Source organism: Battus philenor, unplaced genomic scaffold (assembly GCF_028537555.1).
Source record: "Battus philenor isolate CCGP_79_NKW_IND1 unplaced genomic scaffold, ilBatPhil1.0.hap1 SCAF_30, whole genome shotgun sequence".
Taxonomy (NCBI): domain Eukaryota; kingdom Metazoa; phylum Arthropoda; class Insecta; order Lepidoptera; family Papilionidae; genus Battus; species Battus philenor.
The window spans coordinates 3,581,315-3,600,297 of NW_027181694.1; the positions used below are offsets into that span (position 1 = coordinate 3,581,315).

The window sequence follows — 18,983 nt, forward strand, 5'->3', positions numbered from 1 at the left end:
GTAGTTCCATAAATAGAAGGTCCATTAAGGACATATGTTCTTCTTAAGGTTGTTGGAGGACAAAGGATGCAGACTATTCCAACAGGTCCTATTGAAAATCTATGGTGGAAGCCTATACCTGGAAATGACCATTTATGGCTGCAACAATGACAATGATGTTAATGATATAAACTTTTGATTTGATGATCTGATTAACAAAAACTACTCAGGGGCTAAAGTGATGTCACCAATTTTACTTTTTAAGAACATGTAGAAAGTGTAACACAGTGTGACAGTGAGGTAAGGGAGGTTTAAAAAAGTGAAATTTTAAAATATTTTATTAATGGCTCACTACCTGTATGCGATGCTTACCATTCTCATAGTCAGCAATGGTCTCCAGCTGGAAATGCTGGTACAGCTCCGGCCTAAACTTGCGTTCCAGCCCGTACGAGTAAAACCGGAATAAACACTCAAGCCCATAACGGAAACCTGCTGCAGCGTCTTCGTTCGCCAACGTTCTGTGCAAACACAGAGTTCATATTAGTTTTAAAATCAAACGACGATTTGCGATTTAGACAAATTATATAAATTACATGAATGTTGGTAGCAAATTGCTATCGAGAAATAGATAACGAACAAAGTACTGCTCTTTTAAACGCCCCATTGTAAGAGTGAAAAGGACAGATGACGGTATTTGGCGTCAACAATTATAAAGAAACCTTTTACAAGTATCAATTTATATATTTTTTTAACATTAACAACTCTGTCATTGAAATGAGTTTTCAAAATCTATCATATAGTTTTCTGACGAACTTGTCACCTTTGTTCGAGAAACACGAACATATAAACACAAAAATGAAAATTCATGTATGTAATCGCATTTTTACGTTGTAATGACTTAACTATTGAGATATCTTTTAAAAAAAATTGAAGTATACAAAAGTTACAAAAATGTTACCTGAACTCGTTGTACATGGTTCTGTTAAAGTGATCCCGTAGGAAGAACGACCAGAATCTGAAAAGGGTGTTCATCTCCTGCGACTGACCGATGCCCAGCTTTTTGCGTTCTGACAAAGAAATTTATTTATGTTTTTATTTTTGGAAAACATACAGCGAAAAAAATTAAGACATACGGAAACTATACACTAATTACATATTAGCGATATTCCTATGGGAAAAATAAGAGATTTTAACAATAATAATGAATAACAGAACTGAAAAATAGTAAGAAAAGATTTATCTTACCATTTTTTTACAGTGTATAAAAAAAATGATTATATCACTTTCTCAACTAGAGAACCATTACCTTCTTGGTACCTTTTTTTAAAAATTAAAAGGTAAAGATTATAAAAAAAGGTTAGGTTTATACTTCTTCAATATAAATAAGACTTAAGAGCACCTGTTTACCGAATAGCTTTACGTTGCCGGCAACGTAACAACATTGTCAAATTAGCGCTACCGAAACCGCTGTACCGCGTATAAGGCATCCGCGTGGAGAGAAGGTAAGGACAAGGTAGTATCGACCGCTCCGTCACGTTAGTCCGCAGTCAATTCGGTAGCATTCATTCTCATTCTTCCTTGGCCCCCACCAGGCCTCGCTATCTTTAAGTGCGGTGTAGCGGTTTCGGTAGCACTACATTATATGATAAATGTATCTGATAACCGTAGCAGTGTTGTAGGAACACACCGCTTATTGGTCATGTGACGTATCACTATACCCGTATTGCGTAACCCATGGTCTCTATAAACGAGAGACTTGAGGCCTAAATTACGGGATCACCCCATGTTACTTTTTTTCCCCTTGGCCTTCACTTAGCCGCACTTTCTCAAGGCGCGATACAGCAGATTCGGTAGCATTATAGAAGATTCTCCTGTAAACGTAGACGCGTGTACAGTGATTTGTCACTAAGATTGTATAACATTGACATTTTATAAGGTTTTCAAATAAAAATTATCATCATCATATAAGCCGACCGGTTCAACTAGTGGAGCGCCTATCTACGTCGCGTCTACCGACTTATTGTCAACGCTAAAAACCTTTTGGCCCCAACGGCCATACATCAACGCGTGACATAAATTTATTGATACATAGAAACATAAATAAAATTTATAATTTATACATGTTTTGTCTAGTAAGTCATCATAGTTTTTAAAGTTGACTCTCACCTTTCAAGCAACGCGAATGATATTTATGGTATGCCTGTTGGGTGAAGTGGTTCTCGCGGAGTAGCCCATGGCTGGGGTGGTGGAACGCCGGCAGCGCCTGCGGCACCGAGCCACACGACGAGCCCAGCGTTGGGGACGTGCCCAGCGAAGACCTGCAGATTACTGTCCTTAATAACAAGTTCACTAATGTCTTCCTTGTTCCAGTACAGTTATCTTTTCATAGTGAGTTTGCTGATTAGTTAAAATAAAGAAAAATTGCATTGACACATCCGAAGGATACCTTTTAATTTGGCTCGCCACAAGCACAATCGACCACTCATGAACAAGTTTAGATTCAGTGTGTTCCACACAAGATTTAATTAACGAATTAATAAAATTTATAAATCTGTTTTTGTGTGAACCAAACTTTACAAATTTAGTATTAATCTAAACATTTTAATGATTCCTGCTAATTACTTTAGTGAAGAGAACATTCTCATTAAAGAAGCTTTCCTTTATATCTAATTTTATGTGTAAATACAATTTCTCGACCTATATAATATGCATTAATTCCAAGGATACAAATTCAATACATAATTTTAATTACATATTCGTATACTTTTATTTATAATAGTACATCGAAAATTATCGCTCAATTTCTTATAAATAAATGCAGATTTTTAATCGTATTAAATTTCAGGACACGCCCTCTGGATATTGTGCAAAGTAATGGTCCAAACAGAGCTCCTTATGGTAGCCCTTGTACCGAAAAGAAGTCTAGACTAAGCGCATAAGGTACCATTTCATCTTACAAACACTCTATTTGCCCCTGTCATTTGACTGATCTGTATAGCCGGTGTCACTAACCCAGTGCTGTGTGTGCGGGCACGGTGCTCGCGGATGTCCATGATCCATCCCACGTGATGCTCCACTGGTGGGTTAAGGCTGTGCCGTGTCTTGTGCTTGCGGCTGCTTCTGTAAAGTAAACTTAGTTATAATCACCAACTTTTAGGTTAGTTGATATTACATGGAAATATAAAAGCACCACTGTACACAGTCGCTCTTTCGATCTCTTACTCTTATATATATTTCATAAGGAACTAATTATAGTGCATTGTCAGATTGTGCCTTTTGATAAATCTTTTACAAAGTAGAAGGATATCATAGCTAGTTATTTGATGAAATATATAGTGGAAGTCCGGTCATATCCGAGATGGAAGATTCCATCTCATATTGGATTTCCTCAGAAGACAGTTGTGTATGGTAAGAACTCACATGACGTCGGTCGCGTGCGGGTCCTTGCTGGCCGCGTAGAAACGCGCAGTGCGTCGCGGTCGCTTCTTCTCAGAGTGCTCCGGTTGTTCCACCTGCGACACGAAAACGCTTTTATAATTGGGTACTTAACAATAGTTTAAACAGAAGAAGCTACTTTGTATGACATTTTTCATTAATAAGTTTGTTTTTCTTTTCAAAATGTACCAATTTATATTAAAATTACTTTTATATTTAACCGTAACACAGACATACATTACATATAAGTATATTTTGTACATAGATATACGTAAATTTCAATCTCCTCATTTCAGAATATCGGATGGGATATATCCCATTACTCTATTTGTGGCGCTTTGAATTGATGCAATAGATTTTTTTATGTATTAGATTCACATCTGTAATTTATCATTCACGATATGAACATTAGATGTTATTCTTTTACGGTTAATATTGATTATGGTTTTGTATAAATATTTGAAACTAATTAGTTAAATATTTATGAATATATGTAAATAATAATCTCTTATCGCTCTGTCTGGCACTTTAGACTTGTACGCAAGAACAAAATTACTAATGCAATTATATTAGTATATGTATTGTTGTAATTCAGAACCTCAGCGTAGAGTTTTGTATGAACATTGTGATTACCGGTAGGGGGCGCGGCGGCGGCGGCGGCGGCTCGGTCGGGTTGGCGTGCCGCTCGTTGGGCACGGCCGCCTCGAACTGCGAGCGGCTGATCAGCGACACCGTGCGGTACTGCGTGGCGCTGCCGCACGACTGCACCGCAAACGCACACGTGAACAAACGTTATTTATTTACAAAACTTCTTCTACTATCAAAAAAACGCTATATTGGCATTAGCAGATGTACCAGATTTATGATTCCAGAGTGCTGTTAGCGCTTAGCTTATAACTCATGGGGGCCATTGAGCATAGTCACTTCATGGAGCATCCATAAAAAAACAAATGCAAAAACAATACATAGAACTTTTAGATTTGGTGAACTTGCGATAGGGCTCCCGCGAGATTATTGCCTAGCTAATAATACCACTACTATAGTAAGAAGATAGAAGAGGGACTACCGCAGGTTTCCAAATACAGTCAGAATTTATTATCAATTCTTTTTTTGGGTCACACTAATTCTCGAAATTTATATAAACTTACATATTTTTTTTAAAACCTCCATATTAAAATCTATTAAACACAGACTCTAATAAAAGGAATATTACTCTATTTCAGTGTATATTATTTCTACCATGTATGTTAAGAAATGAATTGTTCTAATTTTAAGAAAAAAAAATTAAAACAATCACTAAGAAATGGCAATCCCCACTGAAATATTTTTTAGTTTTACTCAGTATTGCGCATTATGAACCAGCATAAACTTTATTTTATAGTGACAATTATCGATGATTGGGAAGACCTCATATAAAAAAATCTATTGTGACAACTTCTAAATGATTTTTTTTAATAAACTTTTTTAATTTGAGTTCAATTCCTACATGATCCTTACTGGCAGTCCTTACTGTTAGGCAACATAACATCCAACTCACCGAAGTGTACTCTGAATCATTCCACAGGTCTTCTTCATAGCGTTTGAGTCCATCTGTGATCACCTGTGGGAACAATATTATTTTACTAACAAATAATAGAAAAAGAGGTTCAAATATTGATCTATTTCTACAGATGACAGACAATTGTCTGAACGACAACTTTGATGAATTCTGAAGAGACACACACAAAGATTAAATTGTATCAACCTACACAATGAGATCATGTCCACTGTGTTGGACCAGTTGGAAACAGCTTGCATCTACTGTCTCTCTACCTTAGAGGTGCAAATTCCCTGCTACACTTGCTAGCTTATGGTCCAACAGTTACTTTTAGAAATCTTTGAGGCAAGCTTATCTTTGAGCCCAGCTGTGGCCGAAGGCAAGACGATTATGAACTATGCAGCTACTTTGGCTATAGGCTGTGAGACCATTCTGACTAAAGTTGAGCTATCTAACCTGCTCCAAGTCCTGGGTGATCTTGGTCCTGGAGGTCCAGTCGCCCTGGCGGTCGTGGCCGTCGTGTTTTAGCGGCCGCGCGCCCGTCTGCGTCACGATCAGCAGGCGGCCCACGTCGCGATCAGTAAATTCGAAGTCGGACTCTTCGTCGGACCTGTGAAGTGTATCAAACAGAACAATCATGATTCCATCTCCAAAACAGCTGCAGCGTGCCTAAGGAAAGCGCTGCGTGATGGAAAGACGAGTGAAGATGAAAAAATGGAGTGAAGGGGAGAACGACGGAGAATGAGGAGAGCGGAGAAAAGTGAGGAGAGAGACGAATGAAGAAAGAGAAGAGTGGAAAGACGAAGAAGAGAGAGAGACGAGGTTGAGAAACAGTGAAAGGAGATATGGATGGATTTTTCAATCTTACATTCTAGTTATAGGGTTATGTTGATAGTCATTTTATATCAAACGACTTCAAAGGATGTACAAATTATCTGCATTTTTAGCAAAAGGTTTTTATCTTCAAAGTCCCATGTGACCTGTTCTGTATCAATTTAATCAAAGTTCTCAACTCTAAACTCACCAGGCGTCAGTGAAGGTATTGTGCCTGGGTGGCGGAAGGTCCAGCTCCTCATCTAACTGAAAGTGGAGCTCCTCACGGGGCTCCTCCTCCGGCGGCACGTTACTAGCGGTTGTCGATGTTCTCTCCCTGGAACCGGCTTTTGTGCGTCTCTTCACCTGGTAATCGAGATACAATATATAATATTAGTTTGATTAAAAACGTTGAACATATTCTTCTAACAGATCAATTACCACAAAATTGAATATTTATCTAAGAGCTGCCACTTTATGGGGCATTATCCTGGGAGATTTCAATCGTAAAAAAGTCCGTAACTTGAGCTGAGGGTCTGCGTTTTTCCTTACCCAAAAATACGATATAATAAAGTATATTAGTAATTATTAAGTAAATGCACGTTTTATTTCTTTATAATTGTTAATGTCCACTAGAATCATTACACAAAGGAACACCATTTACTTGCCAACGGAAGAGCGGTTGGAAGAGCTCTATATTAACATTGTCAAGTGAAAACAGTAAAGTTAGATTCGCACGAAAAAGCTATAGTGCTCCCGTAATTGCCGAACCGCTCCTAAGGTATGCGAGGAGCAAAACGGAGAGATGTGTCGGCCGCTCCGTTCTGTTAGTCTTCCGTTATGGCTCGCAATGGCACTAATGCTCTTTTTAACTTTGCCACTTCCCCTCCCCTCCTGCTCGTCATATTTTTCTAACGCGCGGTACAGTAGTTTCGGTAGCACTATATTCTGTAATAAATGTATCTAATAACCGTAACAGTATTGTAAAAACACACCGCTTATTGGTCATGTGACGTATCACTATATCCGTATTGCGTAACCCAAGATCTCTACAAACAAGAGACTAGAGGCCTAAATTACGGGATCACATACAATTTCCACAAAACATGATAAAGTGACATTTTCATATTGTGAAAAGACATAATTTATTATTACTTAAATGTACTCACCTCGGTCCATACATCACTGGTTGTCCTTTCAGTCGGGCTGCCACCCACGGGTCCCATCTTTCCGCCTGCCTGTACCAGTTTATCGCTGTTCGTGTCCTCTGAAAATATAACAGCATCTTTTATATAAACAAAGCGAAGAAGACATTTTAATTGTTCAAAAAATTTAAGTTGTAGTGGGTAGGCTACATATGGCGCAAAACAAATAGCCGCTGAGTAGTTATAATTCCGAAGCACGAGACCCACAAGGTGAACAGAACTTTTTCAGGTCGTCACATGACGCTCCATGTCGGTCCACTTCCTGATTCTATTATAAATGTATGTGGAAGCCCTTTATAGAGCCGTAGACACCTTACATCTTCAATGATGATAACAAGGGGATGTAAAGAACTCTGTGGAAGTATGCACTCACCTGCACGTCTGGCCTGGGGCACAAACTCTGGTACATCTGGATTGAGGTTGTCGCGGGGCGCTGTTCGAGCCGTGCGAAACATCCTGATTATAAAACAAAAGCTCGTTATTGTACATAAAGACAGGCAAATAAAATAAATAATATGACTTAAAAAAAGATGAAGTACAAATGGCGAATTTATCCCTAACGGCGATTTCTGCATTCAACAATACTGAGTACTTATCTACAAATAAATTTTAAAGAGGTTTAGTTGTTTTGACCTATATGTCCTATGTCCTGACACATCCTGGCTTAGAGACGTGAAATTTGGTAATAATATTCCTTTCACCGAGTAAAGATCAGCTAGGAACAGACTTTACGAAATTCTGAAGGGTGTTGAAGTTGCGTTCTTAAAAAAAACTGCTTTTAATTCAAAAAATAGCTCCAACATGAATAAAAATATTCGCATTTATTCGACGAAACGAATATTCCTACCTAATTTCAAGAATCTAAGTCAGTGAAATCTTTTATAAAGATAGCTATATTGGTGTAAATATAATAATTAAACTGGATATACAGTGAGTGACAGAAACATAATTACCTGGGAAGTGGCGGAGGTGGCACGGCGCGGAGGAGGCCCGACACGGGCGCCACCAGCGGCCCCCCCATTGTGGCCAAAGGGAATATACCCACCATCTGCTTCTTGCGTCTGTTAGTAAGCACAAACATACATATATTAAAAATCATTAAAACGTTTTGTTTTGTCTATTGGCTCCACTGAATGTATATCAGAGGTGGCCAAGCTCTTTGATAGTGCAAGCCATTTTTCGAAATTTGAAGTTTTTGGGAAACGCAATTGAATACGCAGTTTAAACACGCAAAAGAATATTTTTTTACAAAAATCACATGTGTTGAAATAATTTAAACATACAAAATATGTATATAGAAGTTAGATATAATGACCAGAGAAAAATTCTGGCAGTAAAAGTATACAAGGACTAATGGTAAACAATAATATATTCAATTATGTAGTAATCTCGTATTTTGAAAACACGTTTTTTTATGTAATCATTACATCATTTATTAGTTCTGAAACCATTGATTTTTGGAAAGGGCACTGGCAGCAAATCGGCTATACATTCATCTTTTTAAATCTTTTACACCTACAACCAATCACCCTCTTACACATCATGTTACAGGAAAAACAAGATATTTTATACATTACAAAATTGTATATGATCAAAGAGTTAAAATATAATTTAATTTATTGTTTAATGGAAGCTGGTTTGGAGTTAAATATGTCAATTTCTGTACTATTATTTACAATAATGTTGTTATAAGATTGAAAAAACATGTATTGTTCTTACAAACCTTACATTTTGGGTTTACGAATAGTATAGTTAGGGATAATTTGAAGTGACGTTATTAATGTTGACTATATCTAAGAAATAATTTTTGGTCTAAGAAAATAATATTAAACAAATCACTTACTTTTTCTCGCCCGGTTTCTCTTCTGTATTCTCCGTCTGTAGCGGAGGATCTTCAGAATCAACCTGTTTATTCTCGTCCTTCTGTTCTGTCTTCTCCTCTTTTTTATCTTCTGTTTTCACTTCCTTATTATTGTCTTTAATTTCTTCTACTTTCACATCTTCCTGCACATTTGGTTTATCTTCAGCGCTCGCAACTGGCGCCGTCTGTGATAGAAGCTTGAATATATTTCTAAATAAATATTATACTTATTATAAATTTGTTATTAAATTTCATAGTAGTTAAAACAGCATTATCCTAATTTGAATATTATATAATTACAAGCGGATTTTGATTGAAAATCTACGCTAGTATGAAACTATTAAAATCCTATGCTAAACCATTACTTTTCAATAGGGAATTGTTGGTCGTGGGTTCTATTCCAGAGATACAATCTAATGTAATTCACAATTTGTGCATTAACTATATCAGTTACCACTGCTCATAAACAAGTCGAATAGTGGTCAACAGCATTATCTGTGAACGTGAAAGTTTGTATAGTTTGTGAATGGAATAGTATTTTATAAATATCTTTGGGGGAGGCCTGTCTTGCAGTAGGCGTCTATGGGCTAAAACTGCGAAACTTGATCTGATATATAATAGTGACTCAAATAATATACTGTAATATACTATGTGGCGGCGCGTATGAACCGGCAACTGCAAAGGCAATGCCGGTTCGGTTCCGTCGCGTTACTATACCCGCCGGGCTGCGCGAGCGCACTTAACATAGTACGCACACAGAATACCGCAGCGGAGTGCGTATATGAGTTTTTTTTCTGCAATTACTTTTACAAATATAATTAAACCAGTAATTGTAGCATTCGGTTTTAAGAGAGAGAACATGTCCGCTCCTAGCAAATGACAAAACTGCAATTTTGTGCCCATGTAAACGTATCTTTTGATATGACTAACCAATGAGAAATATTTCCACACTCATAAGAGGTAAGATATTATTCAAAAGCAAGTAATCTTGACTATTGTTCGTGTCTTATTTCATTAATATTTAGAGAGCCGTTCAATATTATTTTACTGTTTAATTCATTTATAAACGTTTAGATGTAAGCTTCCATAACTACAGGCAAAAGTCGTATGTTATACGAAATACTAATACCGCCCAATAATCGCTCACAATGTAGAATTTTAAAATATGTTCTACATTGTGGACGAGCTTGTTTTAAATAAATAATTACGTACGTATATTAGGGATTTTAATAAAAAATAACATTAAAACATAAGATTAAGAGAAAGACGAAGACTCACCTTAGTCTCAACAGTTGCTGTAGCGCTTTCGTCATCTTTTTTATCGTCAATTTTTTTCGTTATCTTCTCTTCTATACTCGGCGCCTCTTCTATCTTCTGCGCTTTAACCTCTTTAATTTCCTCTTTCAATTCCTCCGTCTTCACTTCCTGCGTCTCAGGTTGATTTTTTACTTTATCTTCATAAGCTTTGTAGTTTTTTGATTCTTCCTTGGTATCATAGCCTTCAATTTCGTTGTCCTCGTGGGGTTTGTCGGTTTTATCGTTGGCAGACGGTTCGGGTTTGTCGGATTTTTCGCCATCGTCCGAGTTTGATATATCCAATATCGGCCATTTGGTTGGCTCAAAGGCTGTCCGTACCTTTAAAAACATAAAACAAACTTAATTTCGATGAACAAACATATCTGTAAGTCTGTAATTGTGCTAGTTGTGATCCCCACACGGAATGATTCTCGCCTTTTATAGCGGGGGACTCAATTGCCGTGACCATGTCACTTGTGCGCGACAGATTAGAAGCTTCAGAGTAGCTCTTCCGAAGTACTGGCTCACTTGGTCACTTTGGCCTTTGCGTGAGGCTCTCGGGAAAATCCGTTTCTCACGTTATTTGAAGAGAAATAGGGTGGAACCTCGTGGGTGGCCATAGCTGGCGGTATTGAGGATTTGCGAAAACTTCCAAAAGGTCATTTACAGTTAGGATATAGGAACATTGCAAGGGTTTAATCTAGTGGCCTTAATATTAGTAATTTAAATAAAAAAACAATTCCCAAAAAGTGGTGATGCAGTTATAGATCTAAATAGATGCCAATGGGCAAATAACTATTACTAATGACGTAAAAAGAGATAGAGATTGATGGCAGGAAAAAAAACGAGAAGGTGCTACGAGTTACTAGTGACTATGTGTATCCAGTGCATATGAAGGTTTTTACGCTAATCCTATTTACAATTTCAATCATTTATTCAACACTCTCATAATCATTCAGCCATAGGATGTCTACTGGTTCTTGGTTTTCAGATTATCCGCACAGAAATTTTTTCAAAATAGTTGCGCGTTTCCTCTATCGCCTTGAAGACATTTCTACAAAAGGTATAGAACCTTCTCCTCTCCAAAACGACAAGAGAGGATGCAGAAAGAAAAAGTGTAAAAATATGTACTGTTGCGATGCGTATGAGCCGCGAACTGCAGAGGCAGTGCCGGTTCGGTTGCACCGCGTTTTTGTATCCGCCAGGCTGCGCTTGCGCATGCATATGCTTGCGCATGCAATATGCCATAACGGAGTATACATATTTAATACGTATCATCATCATCACGTCAGCCGATAGACAACACTACAAGGCATAGGCATTGGCCAAAGATTGCCACGATGACTGCTCTTTTGCTACCCCCGCATCCGGTGACGTCTTGCGCCACTCAGCGTATACCGGTTCACCATTGTGTATATTACAAAACTCAAAACGATGGTAAGAAACAACAGTCAATAAGTTAATTTCTTTACTTTCGTTAACCAGTTGAATTGAGGTTTAGATCAAAATAATGAATAGGTGATGGTATTACCTTGAAACCGTTAATGAGCTGCAGCTTGTCGGAGTCCCGGATGGCGTCAAGGACGAGCTGCACGTCTGCTGTCAACGCGCGCACACGGTGGAATGACGCGATCAGCGTGACTGGAATTGTACCGTCGGCCGCCATCTTGCGGCGCAGGAAGAAATCACGCGCTAGGTTATCCGGACTGAAGTAGTACTCGCTGAAAATACAGTAAAATTCATTTTTGGATGGAAATATTGAGTTTATATTAAATGCTCTCTCTCATTTCTTCTATTTTTAAGTATTTTATTTCCAAATCCTATCTTTATTATGGTTGCGAACAGTAACAGCCGGATATATGAATACAAAAATCCTTATTACAAAAACTTTGTAGCTTACTATAAGCGAAGTATGTAGCTAAGCAAAGGTTCCCATTGTCAATACACCTATAATATCTCGGCTAATTTAACTTGAAGCTAAGAGAACAATACAAATGCACTTTATTTTGTTTCCGTCTTGTCCTCTCTGAGGAAAACAGTGTAATTCCTGAGCACTTACATCCATTCTGTGGACGTTTTTAGTACTTTGGTAGGATTTCCTATGTATCCCTCTATAAACTCATATCTGTTTTTGTGGTAGATGTAACCTCGTACTTTTAAGAAGTGTGGTATTATTTTTTAAATATAAGGTTACATTGTCAATTTTACGTGACTAGTGACAGTGGCTCCAAAAATTAATCTGCATATGTACGCTTATGATGCAAGTGGGTTAATAGACACGCTTATTTTCGAAAGTCCACAATTTTTTACCCTCTCCCCAGCCTCACTGTGCTTTGTGAAAAAAGTCGAAACAAATTATTTTTTATTGTTTGAAAACATTTAGTCTATAGAAATAAAATAAAATAAGGTAATATGCCTACACAGTGCTCACAATTACCCACCCAAAAAATGTCTGAAGACATTAATCTTCATTTAAAATTTATTATGGAATAAACTCACTTATTGATGTCTAAGAAAATTACATCATGTTATCACCAAAAAAAAATTGTTGTGTTATATACTCACATCTGTTTCTTTATGAGGTCCTTGAGTGTGGCGTGGTCGAGACCCAATCCGTACGTGGGCGCGGCGTTGTAGTAGAAGGCCTGCGCGAGCGGCGCAACGTGGAGCGCTCCATAGTGCAGCATCAGGCCCTGTATCCCGCCCGCTTGAGCTACGCGCAACTGGCCCGGGAAAGGGGAGGAGGTGCTACGAGGTGCTACGAGGTGCTACTGGCTACGTGCCTCCGGTGTCTAATATGGTTGCTAAGCTAACTCTATTTACAACTTCAACCATTCACTTAACAGTCACTGGTATAGACATGGAACTGATTAAAAGTGACACGCATGCAGGACCTTCAGATGACCTTAACAAGCATGTTTAGCCATCATTAGGGTGGAGCTCTTACATTGTGAAGTCGAGCAGCGGTCTCCATTCCAAAACCTCAAGACCCCAGCGGCTAATAGTTCTGCGCTCTTTATGGAATCTTCATTCCAAATTATGCCTATTGGGGATGGTATGCTGTATCCAGCCGCCTATATGCCTATATCCAGTATATTCCTGCCTGATAACCAATTATATTTACTTTGCATGTCCCTGTTTTATTTCTAACATTAAGTAAAATGCCTCCTGAGGTCCTTTGAATTAAAAAAAAATATTCAGTAATAATTGAGTTGACATTGAGTTTTAAAAACATTAGTTTTTAACGTTCTTTTTTGGCTTTAAAAATAATAATTTGCCATTAAAAACGATTCTATGTCACAGAAATTGAAGATTAATTAATTTTTGCCGCAAATGCGTTACTTTAAAACATTTTTTAAATTATTCTATTAAAGTTAATAACATAACCAAAATTAATTTTAACATGTGTTTTCATAACATAAACTTAAGTCTTGCTACCTTAATAATCTAATGTACTTTAATGTACATGCTGGTCTCCTAAATCCTATAAAAACATCTAAAATTATGAACATTTGTAAAGGATTTTGGTATAAAAAATGAATATTACCGAACCCCATTTATTCCATCTATATCAGTAAATAATATACTCGACACATATATCTTGTATTCACTATCTATTACATAGTCCTCTATATAATCCAGTATAATAGAATTCTATAGAATCCTGCTTAATACTACCGGAGGCACATAATGCAGGCATGCGTGATAATGAATGTCACTAACATAACACACAACACCATTGTAAAATATCAAATAATGGTTAGTATTGCCCCATAATTGATAGCAACCAAATGATATATGGAATTTTGAATTATTTTGAGCACCATATTAAAGCATATATACAATTATACACATATATATCTAAATACATATTGCCAAAAAAAATGTTATGTGAAAAAATATATATAAGATAATTCGAATAATAACAATCTATACTTCATGGAATTTGTTTTATTCTCTTATAAAATTAATGTTTTTTGAATTCTATAGAATATCATAATGCTTTATCTGAGAATTTTTTTTTTCATTGTAATTATATCGATTTAAAATAAATTTTAAATAATATATGCCTATTCCTAAAACCTACTTTAGCCACATTGCATGAAAGAGCTCATAAAATCTTAAGGAGCTAATAGTTATCGGCAATGTAGAATGTAAAGGGGTAACTCTTAACTTGGACACCTATAGTCCATGTTATAACTTGATGTCAGATATAAGATATGTAATATATTTACACTTGAATAATAAATTTATATTTTGCCTAGCATTTATTGTAATTTTTGGGCAGTCAGCGTTTAAGAGTGTAATTTCATAAAATTTATCACTGTATTTTAACATTCTCAACGAAATATTCTGGCCAAGTCTTATACGTGTAAGAGCCTATCATTTACAAATATGGGTTTTTTGTAATAAATGCGATTATATTTTCGAAATTGAATAGTAAGCCGATTTCTTCTCAGACAAAGTAAAATACATATGAACAAAATTTTGAGTCTCTAATTATAATGTTTCTAGAGATGCTGTGATGAGTTATTAGATAGATGGATATCTCTTGCACCATGCTATGCAACAATAGTGATAGTATACATATTTCCCTTATAACTTAGATATTACTTAGTATATAGATAGAAATACATATGAATGTTTGTAACCAAAACCATGATGTTTATGTATAGAAAACCCAAAACCATGGTACTCAAAATATGAACCAAATGGGGTCCGATAAAGCGGATCAGGAGTTTTGTTGGGACTTTGGGCTTGTCGGTATAACAAACTCTTCTTGTATGAGAAGAATTTGTATACCATCGGCAGTTCTTAATAGCCCGTCAAAGTAATGGATTTAGGTTTGTTTCACATGGTATCACATTAAAGAAGGCATTTATATTATTATTTTTACTGTCCCCAATGTTGGGACATATACCAGACAATGTTTAGAATAACCCTCCATGTTTTTAAAATGTGAAACATACCCGATACCTTCAAAATATTATTAAATACAAAATTGTTCAAAATGTAATGGAAAAAAATTTATGTCTGAGTAATTACACTGTTGGAACTATTTCATTTATTTATATTATTTTGACTATCTTTTATTTTTTTCTTGATACAACACTAACTGGCTGCTTTACATGAAAATACATATTTTTTTAAATTACTTAAGCCAAAAGTTGATCTGATTTTTTAAATTTTGATTTAAAACAAACTTGTAAATGTTATACATATAAATATTTAGTTACAAGGTCCTGGATTCGATTTTCAAGAATATCCAACATTATTATTACATTCCCTTGTGTTGAATGAAGCCAGCAACCTCATCTATATTTGACAGAACAGTCACTGCCTGCACATCAAGTCCTTTAAAGAAGACTTATCACCAAATTAATATTATAATTTAGCTCAACTTCTTTCAATTTTAGTTTATAACAGATGTTAACATATCAAAGGCCTGTGAAAAATGGAGAAAAGGTAGTGGTTTTGGACATCATAACAATTTTATCTTTAGGATGTCTATAGCAGCACATAGACCTCCTCCAGGGATTTCCAAAAAACCGGGTTGGAAACGGCGTGCGTCCACTTTTCAACGACCTTGATAAGTTCATATGTCCAGCTTTACTTTGTCTATGTATCTCATCAATCTGATTCGACGTCATAGAGGAATCTCGAACATAGCACTTTCCATGGCTCGTTGAGCGACTGTGACCTTATCAATGAGGCCCAAGAAGACCATGTTTCAGTGCCATAAGATATCACTGGCAACACATATTGGCTGTATACTTTCATCTCAAAGCACTGAAGAACCTTTCACCTTACCTGTGGCAAATCATGGTGAGCAAAGTCGTGATGATATAAGGGATGGTGGGGCTGCAGAGGAAGAGCGGATGCCGGGCGTGGTGCGGTCCTGCGCCCTCCACGACCTCTGGTAGCACCACGTCCTCTATTACCAAGGCGACCCCGTGCATCCTCACCGTTCAGCGACACCGTGTCTGAAAATTAATTACCTTGTGTTTATTATCTCTAATGTCAATGGGCAGGTCACATAGACCTAATGGCTGCTAAGGCCTTAAGGTTCTGGAGTGAAGACTTCCAACTAGACCTATGGAAAATTTAAAGGGAAGGCTAACATTCAGCTAAAGACATTCTACGGCTGAAATATGATGATTATGAACTTAAGATATGATAATGATAGTAAAGAGATGGTGGTATCAAAAAGTAAGTAGTAAATAAAAGCAGTTGAAGGAAGCCTTTGAAATCTAGATTGAAAAGGGGGTAGAATGGGAAAAAAGGTGTATTAATCGGTAGATTGAAATTCTGATATTTATTTACTTACTAAAATAGCCACGCTCCTTGATATTAAATCATAATCAATTAGAAATCTGTGTTCACATGATCAATTTTCTCAGCTTTTAATTGATACTTAATGCATTAGTACAAGCATTATAAAGTTCTCCAAAAGAACATTATTCAAAATATATTCAAGTCTTTGTTTGTAATTGTTCATAATTGTATATATACCTAAGACTAATCCGTGAAATTATAAGGATTACTATACTAAAAATCACTTCATAGGAGATAGCACACCTTGGTAATGATATCTTCATTTGACTCCAGGATAGTTCAATTGTAATTAAATATTGATTGATTTTACATATATTTTTAATATTCTTTATTTTACATAATAGGATACATTTAAAGTTACATAATAATAAACATAAGACTACAATGAGCGGTCTTATCACACAAGCCAATTTCTCATAGACAACCATAGTATGGAAAAGGTAAAGGTATAAAATAATAAATATGTAATCTTAAAAGCTTTTTTGAAACGATTTTAGTTACTTTCACCTGCTCTTCTCAATTCTTGGCAGTTATCCGAATATTGGTATACTTAACTTTACATCAATAAGTTATGTAATCCATCCCGTATTGTAATTATGTACTCATGTTAAGATAATTTCTAAATATTAATAAATAACAAACACCTATATTATTTTAACTTTTATTATGAAATCGGAGGTATTCAACAATTTTATAATCAACCTTTCTAATTACAGACATTGAACAATGAGTGATGTATCTGTGATGTACTTTTTGCAGTAATTTTCCTGTCGTTTCCAGTAATTGCAGTGTTAAGAAACACAGTCGAAATTACTTGAATCTTTCGCTATACCCGTAATGCGTAACTCATGATCTCTATGTATAAGAGAAATAAGGCCTAAATTACGGGATAAAATGCCTATGAATGAAACTTTCCTGAATCAATTTATTAATTATTCCATACTTATTATGTCAACAAAATTTTAAATTGAAAGTTCACATCCCTTTTTATACTGGGGAATATAAATGTAGTCTTTCTTCATAATGACCAATGTCTTTAAATAACAAAAGTTCTTAGTCTCCCTGCACAATACCAAACTCAGCCTACACCACCAGACAGACTGCGAGAATGTGGTACCCTTGTGATCAATTTAATGCATAGATATATGAGTTAGGACATTTTTGGACACCGGCAATGCTTTCAGTTATAAAATGCTTATGGCCCTTGTACATATACAATAAGCAAATATTTAATTATGTACTATATTATAAGAAACTAGTGTAAACTCATGTTTTGCTGTCGGTTGTCGGTTGCCTATATAAAATATATAAATAAATTATAAACACTGACCGTTGTCCTGTCTAGGTGCATGTGGAGGTCCATGTTTTCCTGGCCTGGCAGCTTTGACATCAATGTCGAGAGGCACCCATTTGTGTTTGCCAGATTTGCTTCCACCTTTGCTGGCACCTGGAGTTATAAATATATAATCATTGATAAATTATAAGATGAAAACAGAGTTATTACAATATTGAAGTGCAAATTTATAGAGTTCATTCAATATCAATCCAAAATAAGGAAACTCATAGACAAACATAAGTAACCAAAATAATTCCGCAAATTGCAAATTCGAAAAGACAGTGTCCATATCACATGACGAACAGATGAGATCTAGGGTCTTTAAGTTCCAGAGTGGAGACCACAGATCAGCAAGCTCAGTGAAGGAAATCCACTTGCAAAGTGGACAGATGACCTTGTTAAGATTGTCAGTCAACTTACTAGAATTTATTGGATTTTACATAAACACATTTTTTTAAATATTATTTGTCACCTAATGGTGGCAAATAATTGTTAAGTTTATATACTGTTATTGGTTTAATTCCTATTACATAATTGTTTATTTTCTTAAATAAAGATTGAATGAAGAAAAAGAATGCCATAATGCAAATATTTTAGTAATAACTTTTGTATCAGTATACCCAAGACAGACCGTCCATGGGTATTAGTGAAAAGCAGCATTCTACCTGCAGCTTTGTTCTTATCAATGTGCTTCTCATTGTGTCCATGGTGATTATGCTGAACAAGCTCCAACTTCTCCGACCTGCCTTGATGCTCCTCCAGCGGCTTCCGATCCTGATCCTGAAACATTTAGATGATGCTATTTATATCTTCTTACAGAAGTAGAATGTAATAACTATTCAACTTACTACATTATCACACTTATTGCAGTACTCTGGTTCCAGTATTGGTTATTGTATAGGCATGGGCTCATTAATACTACTAACTTAATAAAATATAAAGCTTTAACTTGTACTACTCTAACTTGTGCTTTAATTAATAAATATATAACGCTTCTTCCTACTCTTCTTCTGCCTATTGTCACTTGTAATTAAAGCTGGCAGTTTGATCAGCATGACTGAACTGACTTACTTCGAGCAACTGGGACCTGATACAAGAGCTACTTGATAACTGTTTTTATTTACCTCAAGAAGATTTATATTTTTTTTAATATATCCAATTGTATTTGCACTAACACAGCTGCAA

The 18,983-nt window shown here is 36.0% G+C and overlaps 1 protein-coding gene across 6 annotated transcripts in view; it reads right to left on the reverse strand.

Moving 5' to 3' along the window:
* Positions 1-18,983, reverse strand: part of LOC137927414 (la-related protein 1-like) — a 90,001-nt gene that overhangs the window by 6,138 nt on the left and 64,880 nt on the right. For 5 of the 6 annotated variants that reach the window (XM_068771221.1, XM_068771220.1, XM_068771215.1 and 2 more), the window contains 19 exons: positions 18,464-18,578; positions 17,793-17,909; positions 15,938-16,110; positions 12,692-12,849; positions 11,658-11,847; positions 10,109-10,465; positions 8,813-9,015; positions 7,923-8,030; positions 7,343-7,425; positions 6,934-7,031; positions 5,976-6,130; positions 5,408-5,561; positions 4,952-5,014; positions 4,048-4,176; positions 3,400-3,491; positions 2,992-3,099; positions 2,146-2,297; positions 938-1,046; positions 352-497 (listed from right to left, as the gene is read on the reverse strand). In XM_068771221.1, the coding sequence (XP_068627322.1) occupies positions 352-497; positions 938-1,046; positions 2,146-2,297; positions 2,992-3,099; positions 3,400-3,491; positions 4,048-4,176; positions 4,952-5,014; positions 5,408-5,561; positions 5,976-6,130; positions 6,934-7,031; positions 7,343-7,425; positions 7,923-8,030; positions 8,813-9,015; positions 10,109-10,465; positions 11,658-11,847; positions 12,692-12,849; positions 15,938-16,110; positions 17,793-17,909; positions 18,464-18,578 (2,710 nt within the window). The remainder of the gene's footprint in view (positions 1-351; positions 498-937; positions 1,047-2,145; positions 2,298-2,991; positions 3,100-3,399; positions 3,492-4,047; positions 4,177-4,951; positions 5,015-5,407; positions 5,562-5,975; positions 6,131-6,933; positions 7,032-7,342; positions 7,426-7,922; positions 8,031-8,812; positions 9,016-10,108; positions 10,466-11,657; positions 11,848-12,691; positions 12,850-15,937; positions 16,111-17,792; positions 17,910-18,463; positions 18,579-18,983) is intronic. The other variant, XM_068771218.1, reaches the window with a different exon arrangement.